At 38.4% G+C, this 13,592-nt stretch overlaps 1 protein-coding gene across 2 annotated transcripts in view; it reads left to right on the top strand.

Moving 5' to 3' along the window:
- alk (ALK receptor tyrosine kinase) overlaps positions 1-13,592 on the top strand; it is a 391,179-nt gene that overhangs the window by 330,141 nt on the left and 47,446 nt on the right. For both annotated transcript variants that reach the window (XM_044143747.1, XM_044143746.1), the window contains exons 10-11: positions 567-661; positions 10,658-10,768. In XM_044143747.1, the coding sequence (XP_043999682.1) occupies positions 567-661; positions 10,658-10,768 (206 nt within the window). The remainder of the gene's footprint in view (positions 1-566; positions 662-10,657; positions 10,769-13,592) is intronic.

The following is a 13,592-nucleotide window of genomic DNA, read 5'->3' as shown; positions in this document are numbered from 1 at the left end:
CAAGCATACATTTGAGAGTTTAACATATTCATTCTTATTAAAAATTCAGTCATCATTTATTTTCAAATTGCTGTTTAAAATGTACTTTTAGAATTTCTGACAGCTCCCAACTAGGCTCATTCATAATTTAAAGAACACGTTGACATCTATTAGCAGACATTCAGAAATCTTCTTTTGAATGCAACACTTCAGGGTCATAATAACATTCATGTTCTGTGTTTTTAAGACCCAAGAAAGCTATTAGTGTGGCATAAGCTGCTGTTTGGCCACCCAGTTTGAATTGCGTTTCACATTTATGCTGGTTTTGTAACCATGGCTACTTTTGTACCTTTGTTTTAACACCACAAATGGTTTCACTTTGAAATAAGTCACAAAGCTCATCTGTAAATGCAGAAAACGCAGGATTTTGTTAACAATAGAAACTGAGATGTCAGGAAGCACACAGAGTACTCCGTCTAAAACCAATTCTGTTCCAGAGCATAATAAGGCTTCATCGTTCTTCACCCAGAATCTGTCTGATCGTTGTAAAGTTTTTTAGTTGTTAAATCATATTTGCCTCTCCTCAGGTACTGGCTCCAATTCAATGCAGAAGATGGACTTGGTCCCAGTTCAGCCATGTCTCTCGACAACATTTCTTTCAGCATGGACTGCTTCCTGGCATGTGAGTTTTATGAAAATCTTATTTTTTCCAGTCTTGTTTTTAGTACTTGATTGTGATTAAGACTTTTTTGACAGTGCTTGATTGATTGAGTTTCTGAGGCAAAATAAGTGGTGGATGTTGAGCTCAGTAAAATTGATTTATCGCTTTTATTTAAAGGTTTTATCAGGAAAAACTTTTAAAAAAATTAAATGAGCTAAATGAACTTCAGCACTTTTTTTTAATTGACAAGAAAAAATTAGCCCATTTTTATCACATTCATAGGAAACAAAGGGGAAGCAGTTTTTTTGGTACTGAAAAAAACCCAAAACAACTCGTTAATGAGTAAACTCCATACATAATAGCTGCATTTTTGTTTGTCTGGTTCATTAAGGTGTGTTAACACAAACCAAGGTGGAAAGGCATGAGCAATAATCTCTGAGAAGCAATAATTTTTTACCCATCAATCTGGGAAGAGCTTCCAAGTGATTAAAGTCAATCTTCATGGAGTGAGGAAGATTTTGGAAAATCATTTAACATAAATAAACAATCCGTCTGCAGACTTTGGTAAGTATGTTGAGTGCTGACCTTCTGAAATGTCCTTCAGGTGAGAAAAGGTCGACTTTGTAATTATCTTTGTATCTCATAAAGACACAAAGTCTCATCTGAGTCCATCACTGCACTGTAAGTGAACTGTGACATGAATGTGATCACGGCATCAGCAAATCTGCAACAGAAGAGCTGGTGAAAATTCAAAGAGTTAACATGTTGCAGTGGCCTATTCAAAGTCCAGACTCCAGAAACAACAATTTAGTAAAGGGTGGGCCAAACTTCTCCCACAACGATATGAGCGACTGATAAAGTCACACGGAATATATTTACTACAGATTAGTAAATAGTTATTTCCTTTATTAAACTGCTGGTTGTAAACAGGTTTTCACTCATCGCATCTAAGTTTTGATCTTCTTTATTTAAATAATGTAAAACATCCCGTTAGTCTATATTTTGCACTAGATAAAAATATGTTAATTGCCATTTAAGCACATTGTCTTTTGTTAAATTAGTTGTAAATTGTAAGCCAAAGCCATTTAAAGGCAGTTTTACTAAAGATGACAATATTTCTACTCCACTTTAAGAAAATGGTGTTAGGTAGACCTGCTTGCAGACTTGGCTCCACATAGATTAGCAAATCTTTGCAGAAATGACAGTCAATGATATTTCTTTAAAAGCACTTTCTCTAAGAACATCTGATGTGGTTTTAAAATGTCAGAGCTGTTTCTGGCTGATTGATGAGGGTTTATGTTCCAGTGTTTTACTGCTAGCTTAGAAAGGTCAACCCCCGAGTCACCTCTTCAGATATTTTTGTGTTATAACCGAGGCAGTTTATTGGTACGAAAACATGAGAGCGATGACAGCCGTGTAAGAATGGGAATGAAAGGTTAAGAGTTCAGAGCCTCCCCCTGTGTCTGCCTATCTGAGGGAACCTGTTTGAACTGTGATGAGAATAGTAATGACTCAAGCATCTCCGGCGCCGAATATAACTCTAACAGACAGAGCTGTGCTCAGATGGAGCAGTGGTGAAGTATTATTTCTCTGAAGGGCAGGGACATGGCAGGCTCATACTCATGCATCATCTGACACTTGTAGGTTAATTATTACACTGATCCTGTCAGGATACGGAGGCTTGTTGTGCCAAAAACTGTTAGATTTTAGATATCCTGGAAATGGTTTAGCACTTATCTAGATTCCAGTATTCATTTCTATCGCAATTCATCAGTGCAGACACAATCTCAACATAGTTAATCAGCTGAGTGCGGTGTGACCAACTAGCGGAGGAGGGGTCATCATCATCCTCCATCACCCAGCCTTACTGGGCCAAGGACTGTTTTATTTAAGCACATGACATTTTACAGAAAATATTTTTGCACCAATTTGTATTTTATGTCCTCCGTAGCGGCATCGCCGGAATGTCAACACTGTGAAGGATCATCTATTCCCGTTTTGCTCTTTTTCCAGATGAAAAGTTCTTCATCTTGCAGCGCGTATCTATTACCACCAGCCGCACTTGACACAGTCGCTTTTTATTGCCTATATGTCCAAAAGAGCCAACATGAGATGTGGGCGCTCTAAAAGCCATAATTTCCAAGAGTGATTACTGTGACTGATGAACATGATGGATATCTGGGCTGAGTGACACAACACTGTGATGTGTCTTGGTGGGAAAACATACCGGGAACATATTATGCAGAGGATCAGCCATCCGTGGCTGTTACCCTACACATATCTGTGCTGCGACGTGATGTATGGTTGGAACATCACTGTGATGATGCATCTGTTGCCCTTCAGGTGTTGGACTTGGCTGTCAGCTTTAGCGTTTTATTTTCATCCAGTATCATTAAATTAGTTTATTGGGTAAGACAGCATAGGAAGTTCATTCTTCTCTTTGTGAATGTGTGCCTTTGTTTATTTCCACAGAAACTACCAGAACGTGGAGTTGGGATGAGATTTCTTTTTTATTTTATTTAGAGATACAAACTAATACATATATAATAATCTTAAAAGGTAGTGATGGTGGTTATAAAATATCTTTCTATGACAACTTCATGATCAGGATTTATTGCAGCTTTTATTTATTGGACTCAACAAAAATCAGAACAATGAAGAAGTGTGTGGAGATTGAGGAGGGATAATTGTAGATTTTGACTAGTTTGTAAAGTCTTCTGGAGCCATTTTTAAACAACTGCAGATTTTAAGATAATTACTTGCAACAATTTTACAAGATATTGCAAGATATTTGGAAGCGTCACCAAATCAAACAGCTCGAGGAATGAAACTGGGATGTTTAAACAAATCCGTGAGCCTAACCACTCATCAAAACTGGTTTTGGAATCGATAAAGGAGGATAAGATTATTATTCTTCTGGAATGGATTCCAAAAAGCTCCAAATTATTGGATAAGTGTTCATGGTTTAAAGCCAGCACACCAATGAAACTCAACCAATTCTGCCAAGAAGAGTGGACAAATATCCAACCAGATTTATGACAGTAGCTTGTTGAAGACAAAAAAAATTATCGTTTTTTTCAGTCAAGGTGCATTTTGTGAAAGGACATTCAACCCATTATTTGTGGGGTTATAGCTGCGTCTTTGAACCTGTATGTATAATTTCGAACCTGATAAAAGTGATTGTAAATGTTTAGTAATTTAATCCTGGAGAAAAGAATGATTCAAATAAATAATTTGAAGGTCAACATTCAGTCAACATTCATAAATCTCTGAACAGAGCTTCAGACTGTTCTTGAATTTATTGAAAACTTGTTTCTTCCAGCCACGTCATAAATATTTCCCCTTTTTTTTGTTATTGCTTTGCTAATGACAAAACATTTACTTTAATTTTTATCTGCTAACTGTAATGATAATACAGATACAGGTTTTTATCAATTACCCCTTAAAAGCGCTGGCGTTAAGAAACAAAGAGCAGATATTTCACAAACCCTCAGAGCATTTGCAGTGAATACTTGTGAGGCTGATTAAAGTGTTTTATTCATACCCAGGGCCTCATTCATAATCTAATATAGGATTAATTAGTTCTCCAGTATCACCTCAACAGTTAGCACTTATTAATACGCCCATACTCTACAGTGGAGATGAGCTCGTCTCTAAGCAAAGCCTGGACTTGACATAAACAAATTCTCCTGCAAGTCAAAGTAAGACTGCGGTGAACTTTACATGAGCTTTATGAACAGTGGATAAAAGGTCAGCTATCAATTACCAGACAGAGGAATTTATATTTGGCTGTCCTCTTCTCCTTTATGAGCTCTTATAATTAAAGCCTTAGCTTTTTTTTTTTTGTTTGTTTCAACCAGAACTCGCCATTCTTATTCGGTGAATTATCGGGGTTTTTTTTATAAATGTTTCCTTCAGTTGCATTTCAGTGAAATTACAACACATCACAACACCACCTAGCTTGTGATTTCACATGAGAAGAGTACGTGGTTAAAAGAAGAAATACATTATCAACTGCCAATAGTTTATTTTATGTAAATTGATGCAACATCTTCAGGCTCATATGTCATGTAGACAGTAACATAGTCAATATAAATGCTTAAGGTAGGACAACACTACAAAATGCAGTCATCAGGATATTTTAAGTTAGAGGTCAAAATGTCTATCTAATGGACCAAACAGCGCCATCTGTTCTCCTCATGAGAAAACAAAAGAATTGGAGGAAACATGCAAAACGAAGAAGTAAGGATAAAGACTCAAAACTATGTCCATTTTGTATGTAGCAATAGTTATTTTTGCAATTCCAGGTGTATGCACATAGATTTAAGTAAATAATGTTTCAAGTTGTAATATTGGTATATGGTGGTGATATTAAAAAGCTCCAAATTATTGATCCCCTCTATAAATTTCTTGTTACTGCATTTACAACACATTACTTGTTTCAGATCTGGTGTCTTCGCAGACCAAACTGTATCAAGTTTTCTTACAGGTCGAACAGAATATGTTTGTTTTTGTAACAATGGCAGATGCAGCAGGAGATGGAACAGGATTGGCGAACAGTTTGAAATATAGAGTATATTAATGCTTGGCAGTACAAAAGTTAAGTTAAATGTTTTAAGCAGTTGTGTTGTTAGGATTTTGTCATTCACATAAACATGTATTTAAAAAAAAAAAAAAGGTATTGAGAAACATTAAATAATTTTATTTAGATGAATTAACTAATTCATCTAAATAATTAGAAAGTGACAAAAAAAAAAACTCAGGACAATTTTCGATTGCCGTTTTTACCAGCTTGTGTTTAGCGCCGTCACAGTTGATAGGCAACAGGACATTTACCGAGATAAGAGCAGGAATGTCCCTGAAGGCGGGACGATCCAAATTCATCTCACTTACGTTCTCTATGGTCGATGAAGGACGCAGCTCCATCTTTGCTTTCGTCATTTGCCACCTGCAGTACTTAGATCATCCACCAGAGGGCATTCACAAATGTTTGAGCAAAATTTCAATTATGGGGCAGAAGTGAAAGCCTAGGAAATGTCTGCATCTAAAATGATATGTGTGGCATTACAAAATGAAACACAGATCTCTAGATTTGACTTAAAGCAGTTTTGCTATTATAAACAAAATTCTAAAATATTGTTTGTCTATTTATCAACCCTTTGTTTCCCACCCACCCTGGCATCCAAACTGTTAAAGACTTGAGACATTTTGAGATGTGCCTTTGTGGTAATAAGGTGCCTCCGCCCCCCGGCCCCGTCCTCCCAGCAGCAGGTCTCTGGGGCGCCTCAGGTAGCTTATAGCACGACACTAATGAACAGCGACAGTCACGGCCGCTGATGCCCTGCCCTGTGGATCAAGCAGCTCAGTGCCGGACCCGAGCGAGCAAGCTCTTGTTCCCGCTGCAGCTGCATACCAATGCTGCAACGTGTTGCTATGCCCCGAATAACAATGCAGGCAAGTTTATTAGCAACTCTGTCGAAGATTCAAAAAGTTGGTGAATTCACTGACAGCCAGTAAAACATCTACAGGTCCTAGTTACGGAAAGATATGACTGCATGGAGCAAACAGCCACTGCAATCACTCTTATGCTGCACGTAATCTCTATCTGTATCCATGCTCCTGAGCTGCAGTCTTAAACAATCATATTTGTGTGTGGATTGTGGAGTGAGGGAATGAGATATTGATTTTCCTGCAGCCACATCTGAAAAAAAAAATAAAAAATGCACAGCTGAGTTTTTCAAACATTTGAAGACAAAATTACATGATTTTTTCTTTTTCTTTTTTTTTTTTTTGCCACAGGTAACATTCAACGGAGATATCAGCTACAGTAATTAGGTCCAAAGCTGCATTTTTAATGCCAGACTAAAGATTTGTGATCAGACATCCACTTAACGGCAAATTTTGCCCAGTAGAAGAGTCGAGGCACGTTAAAGTTTAATAGTTCGCTGTAATTCAAAGCCAGCACGTTTTGGTTTGACCAAATCCAGCTCTGCCACAAAGCAGAAGGTTTCTAAAGCTCTTAGCTGCTGAGGGACCCCCCCGCCATATTGTCGCAAATGGTGAGACTTCTGCCTGAGGTGACGGGGGATCAGGGATGGTAGAGCAGGAGTACTGTTGTGCTAAAATGATTACAGAGATAAAGATGAAAAGTCTTGTTTTTCTCCCCTGATGCTGCTGCGATGATGAAGGAGGGAAAAAAGCAGGTCTGATTTGTTCTCACCAAGGAGGCAAATGACACATTGTGGGCAAGTCGTCGGCTCGTCGCAATTAAGAAGCCCGCAGTCAGATTTCAGCTTGAGTTCCTGTAAATCTTTTTCGGCTTCTCTGAAGCAATATTCACTCATCACAAGAAATTTGGTGAAATATAAATATGCAACTAGTTACAGTAGAAATATTTGAGGCTTAAATAGGAAAAAAATAACAAAATAAACCTTTGTTGCCTTTTTGCCAAACAGCGCAGCTCTGCGGGGAGTAACACGAAGCTGCAGTACGAACAGCCGGTCTGACGTTATGCTGTGTAAGACCACTGCAAACCTTCACTGTGTTTCTTCTTTATAAAATGCAAATTAACTCTAGAAGCCATAAAATTGGCCTCTCCGTGAGCAAATCCACATAGAGAATAGGAATAGGTTTTAATATGTGGGTTTTGTGACTATAAAGGATCATTTACAATTTCAAGTTTTTGCTTTGGGCACAGAAGTCTCAGAGTTATTCATAACCTGAAGATAGTCGGAATGTGGCTGAAACTATCACAATATCATCTTTCTGCATTATTTACTGAGGGAAGGAAGGAAAATAGCCTTAATTTGAACCTTGCTGTCTTTTCGCTCTGGGTTTATTAAGTCAATAAAATCCAACAAAATATATTTTTTTGACTTTGCAGAGTAAATACCTGACGTTGCACAGCAACAATCAAGGGTCATGATGGAGAAGCATAGCTAGGATGTGCAAAGAAAACCCAACAGTAACAAGTGAATAGTTGTTACTGTTGATCAGAGCAGAAAGTTTGAATCTAGAGCTGTGGATGAAAGATGGTTTAGGCAGCTTGAATACTGTTGTTTTTCTGTATGTCCTAAACTAGGACACACAGTACGACAACAGAACTCTGAGAATGTGTGTGGCACTGTACAAAGGTAGGAAAGATTATCAGATAATGAGCGAGAGACTGGAGTATCATTCGGGGTGATGCAACACTGAGTCACATCTTTTTGATCCACTTTTCAGAGGTATTAGGAGATGGCCTGCTTTACAGGGTAATCATGGGTTGTTTTTGTAAAATTGGTGAATCAGAAAGAGCGTACTGTTCGGCCTGTTTGGCTGTACGTAAGAAAACTAATTTTGTACCTGTAAGCTGAAAAGGCTTGCAAGGTTTTGAATTAGGTAGCATGTTTACAGGTCAGGTGTGCTGGTAATATTAATTATTGCGCTGTCTGCTGCTATTTTCTACCAACCAAACGGTGATGTAGCCATCCAGTCCTTATCTTCTGTTTACATCCAGGAGTAAAAACTTAGACATCCCTCTATTCTGGATCCGTTTCCAGCTGATTCTCCAGCCTTTCTATTCCAGAATGGAAATACACTAACCAGGTGTTCCTCTTTAGCTTCTTGTTATCACAAATAGCAAAAGAAAAATCTAAACTATTTCAAATAAATGTCCCTAACCTTTTGGATCCATGTGTTAAATGTGGGAGGCTTTGGTTTTAGAGAAACATTTCTGACTCCCATTTGAAACTCTGCCAGGAGTAATTACTATATTTCTGAAGGTAAAACAGGGTCCAATCCAGTTCAAGCAAGGTGTACTTAATAAATTAGCCAGTGAGAGCACAGTCTCTCTCAGGGTTCTGTTCAAATCAGAACAAATCTCAGGAAAACCTTTTACGGACGTTTCCTCTGCTACTGACAGAGCAAACAACCAGGTTGGATTGAAATAATAAATGCACTAATATTTTCAATTATTAAAACAAAGTTCCACAAAGTTAGAGTTCTTGTCACTCCACAATTACAATTTTTAGATTTGCATTTTCAGGACTGGGTATTTTAGGTTGGCTTGTTGACACAATGCTAACCAAACTTTGAGCTGCTGAAATATGCAGGGAAGGATTACTTTCACTGTGGACTGTGTTGTATTTGTTGCATCAGAGTGATCTCGAATCCCTGTAGGAGTGAAACATGCCCACAAAATGATATAGTCTTTGCTGTTAGTCAGCGCGAACCTCTTGCGGCTTCTTTCTGGTGCGCTGTGGTGAATTAAATATCAATCTAGAGACTGCAAGATGGGAATTTAACTTCTGTCAGACCAATTAAAGATCATGTTGGAGGAATGCAGTTTTCATTTTAAGGTTCCCTCTTCGCATTTGGCTATGTGTATAGTTGATTTTAATCTCATTCAGGACCCAGGTGTTTCTTCTTCTTTTTTGCCATCCTTCTCTATGAATCTAGGAACTAAACAATTAGCAAACAAGACCTCAACAAACGTAAGGTTTTAAAAACCCGGGTCTCTGTCAGATTCTTTTATTATTTGAAGTTGCTGCCAATCAAAAAATCTTTATGTAAATGCTGCAGAGATTTTTCCACATAACTTACAGTTAAGAGAAAGAGAAAGTTTCTCCTGACTCTCCATATAAATCAGATACGATTGGGTGCAAAGGGAGAGGCAACCTGGTCAGATGGAAGCTCATTTCAGCTGCTTGTATCCAGGTCATGATCCTGTCTAATAATCATAAAGGCCTTGGAAAGTAGACATAGCAATTATAGTTTGACTTTTTAGCATAACTTTTTCTTTGTCCTAGCTAGTATCAGAGCCTGTATCTGCCTGTGGAGCTCCATTTGACTATTCCACACCCACTCTATTCTGCCATCCTAGACCAAAATACTTGAACATCCCACGCTTGTGGCAGACTTGCTCCCAGTGGTACCAGAAGGGCCTCAGAAGTGGAGAGCCTGAGTGTCATCCCAGCTGCTTCTCACTCAGATCCAGCAGTGATCTTTTTTTTTTTTTTTTTTTTACTGATCATATTCGTGTTTCCATTAGAAAATAAGATTAAAAGAACCAAAGAAGATGTTAGTTTTATAAATAAAAAGCTTTTTATTTATTTATTATTTTTGTGAAAGCACCTCCTTTAAATGCATTTCTTCTTACTAAAAGAGAGAGGCACACATTCACAAAAAGCAACTATTTACAGCATTATTAGTAATTAGAAGAGTGATACCATTAAAGATTTAAAACCTCTGGCTCTGAATAACATTTTACACTAAAGACTAAAATACAAGCTGCTGCCTTGGGTGAAAAATAAAGACCAAATGTTTTTGTATTTCATTATGCATATCGCACCTTGACATTTTATATTTCTTTCACTCAACAATTCAGAAAAATTAATTTAACTCATGACTTCTGTGAATGACTGTAACAAGAGCAAACTATAAAACTTGACTGCGTACCAATCTACAAAGCATGAGTGAGTTTTGTGTGGGAATAACTTGACAGACCTGCTCAGAGTCCTGACCTTTAACCCCTTTATGAGAGACTGTAAGCAAAATCTCCTGACAACATCAGTGCCTGACCTCCTAAACTTAGTGTAAATTAAACACTAAGAGCTGCAAGTCCTTTAAGTTTACTACATGTGTATGTGAGTGAATATTTTTTTCTAAATAGTGAATCATTGTCACTATGAACAAGACCAACAACCTCCATTTCCCCGTCCACCGAACACTCTCCTTCGTTACCAGCCAGGCAAGGTTTTACCTGTAAGAACTGATTCTGGGTGAGATTTTCTGAGCTTCCATGCCGGGACAGCAATGAGGCTACATGTTTGATGAAATGCTAAAAATCAACCAGACTGAATTGTGCTTCCACGTCTTCTGCTAGATAAAGACTGGATGAGATGGAGGGAAGGATTTGTTTCTCTCTGCTGTATGACCAGAGGTGGCATGAACTAAAGAATCACCCCTGCTGGTGGCTGAACAGAGAGCTTTACTCACTTTTGCTTTTTCCTCTGAATTTCTTTTGTTTGATTTCAGCAAACGGGGAGTTTCCACCGGTGGCCACCAGCATAACCCAGCTCCCATTATTCCCTAGTAAGACTCCAGTACCTGGCACCAGAAGCCCTCCAGTGATCCCCACAGACTATTGTAAGTGTGTTTCATTGTAATAAATTAGATGCATGTGTGAGTGAATGAGGGAAGAAAAAATGTTGGTGTTTTTTGCGTCTGTAACACCTGTTTTGCCCTCTCCCACACACTCACGCTTTAATGAGCTACAAATACTCTTGTCCTGCTGGGTATGGTGTCAGTGTGTGGCCTGCAACAAAGTAAGTGTGCCCCCTGCTGGTGTGCTTTGTGTTCCACAGCTGAGCGAGTGAATCAGAGATCTCCTTCGGCAGTAAATGGAGCAGGACGGACAGTTTTGAAGTGTAAAACCGTCCAATTTGTCTCCAGAGAATGTCAGTGGAGCCAGATCCACTGACTTGACATTTTTCATCTCGCACTCTGTAAATTTCTTACTTCAAAAGAGTAAAGACAAGCAGAGGTTCGTTTTGCAGATTCTAAGCTGCAAGTTAGTTACTTTACTATGAGACCTTCTCTGAAATGTTCTTCCACAGAAGCACTTTGAAGTATTTGAAATGCATTTTGAACTTTTGAAAACTTCTCCTCTAAAAGTTATCAGAGTATCTCCTCATAGTTTAATGTCTCCTGATGATTTTATTTGTCAGCAGGGGCTTCTAACACTTAAATTATATACATGAAAGGACCGGTATTACTGTTCAAATGCAGTGACCAGAAAACTGAAATTTATCATGTTCACTGATCACATCTGGTACATATGTTGAGCTGCACAATAGGAAAATAATAAGCCAGGCTTCCATATACTGCTGTTTATGGTTTTATTGAACATTAAAAGAAAGCACAGCCTAATAATAATTTCCAATACTTCTGGATTTGCTTGGTTCTACAATTATTTACATTTTAATTAATGTTTTTGAATGCTGTTAATACTTTATAAACAAAAGTAAAGCAGCAATGAAAGTTATAGTAACACCCTCACTCCCTCCATAAGACATCAGAACGAAAGTAGCAGCAAAAGTGCAATTAATTTGTTATCATCAACTGTGACGGCCTCTACTAAAGCAGGAGCTTTTAAATTTTATGTTGTCCTAGAACCTTGAGCTGAGGGTTAACCCAATGTCAACATGAAAAGACATTGAGAATGATCTTCATGAGCAACAATTATTTCTTATCAATTTCAGTTCTACAGCCCTTTCAAACTATTCGAAGTCCATCATTTTACAATTATTTAGGCTCTTATGGAAAACATTTATCCTGAGATTGGATGTCTGAGCGAAATCAGACAAAGCATCAATGCTTAGAGAAATAATAATAATAATAATATTAAAATCAGTTGGTAATTTATCTACAAATGGCGTTACAGCCTTTCACACAGGCTATATTTAAACATGCACATGTATGTTTAAATGTAGAAAACCAAAATGAATGGAGTTAGATTTTATGTAAGGTCTGAGCCACCTTAGCACTGTGGCTCTGGAACAGTACTGCCGTTGTTGAGGTTTTCTCTCCGTCAATAAAATGCTCTCTAATTAGGAAGTGTAGCTGGTTCTGACTTTATTACTAGGTGTGACGGGGTTCTCTTATGATTTAGTCACATAATGACTAGTCCAAGTCAGAGATTGTATTTAGAGGATTTTATTCAGCTTTGGGTCAACAGTCTCACCTCCAGCGTGAGTCTCAGCACAGACTGCCAGCCTGTGGAACAGAGCACTGCTTTTAAAGTCACAGGCTCCGCCCACAGACACTCCAAACAATCAAGAACTAAACAATTACTTCCAACTCAAATAAACTCTTAAAGTATACAAAATAATAATAATAAGAATAATAATAACAATAACAGAAATAAATAAACTTGTAAAGAAAAATACAATACACAATTTAATACAAAACACCTGGTACTAATCAGATGACATCATGCAGTCATCATGTGACTGCCTCCTAGCAAGCCACCATCTAGAAAAAAAAACCTACTTGAAAATAAAACCAGGAAAATGTTTGATAATGAAAATAATGGATTTTGGATGAATGTTTAACTGAAATAGGAACACCGCGTGTGCACCCACAATGAACCTTCAACAAAAAAGTAAGTGATTGTATATGTGCCTGAATAACTGACATGGACTCTAAATGTCCTACTTCATGACGGCTCCTCCGTCACACCACCCCTCTCCTCTCCAAGGTTGGCGAAATTCGGCAACCTAGAAAGAAAGTCTGCCACTTTATTAAGTCTTCCACTCCTATGACAGATGGTAAATTTGTAAGGTTGCAAGGACAAGTACCACCTAGTCAGACGATGGTTACGGTCCTTCATGGTGTTGATCCAGGTCAGGGCACGATGGTCTGTCTCCAAATCAAATTCTCTGCCCAGCAGATAATACTTGAGGCTTTCCAGAGCCCATTTAATGGCCAGGCCTTCCTTTTCCACCACAGAATACCTCACCTCCCGAGGTAGCAGCTTGCGGCTCAGGTAGAGTATGGGTTGCTCCTCCCCAGGATCTCCTTGAGCCAGGACAGCTCCTAAGCCAACTGTGGATGCATCTACTTGGACCAAAAATTTCTTACTGAAATCAGGACTTCTGAGGACAGGAGATGAACATAGATGAGCTTTCAGAGTATTAAAAGAAGCTTCACACTCCTTGGTCCATACAACAGGATTCTTCTGGTCTTTAGTTGTCAAACTAGTGAGTGGAGAAGCAAGTGTAGCAAAATGAGGCACAAACCTTGATACCAACCAGCTAGTCCCAGGAATGACCGCACTTCCTTCTTGGTTTGAGGCGAGGGCACTTTTGGATCGCTTCTATTTTGTCCATCTGTGGTCGCACCTCTCCTCTCCCCAGCTGGTAACCCAGGTATCTGGTCTCCTGTTGTGCCCAAACACACTTTGAGATGT

Source organism: Gambusia affinis, linkage group LG16, assembly GCF_019740435.1.
Source record: "Gambusia affinis linkage group LG16, SWU_Gaff_1.0, whole genome shotgun sequence".
Classification (NCBI taxonomy): Eukaryota; Metazoa; Chordata; class Actinopteri; order Cyprinodontiformes; family Poeciliidae; genus Gambusia; species Gambusia affinis.
This window is presented reverse-complemented; position numbering and strand designations above follow the sequence as displayed.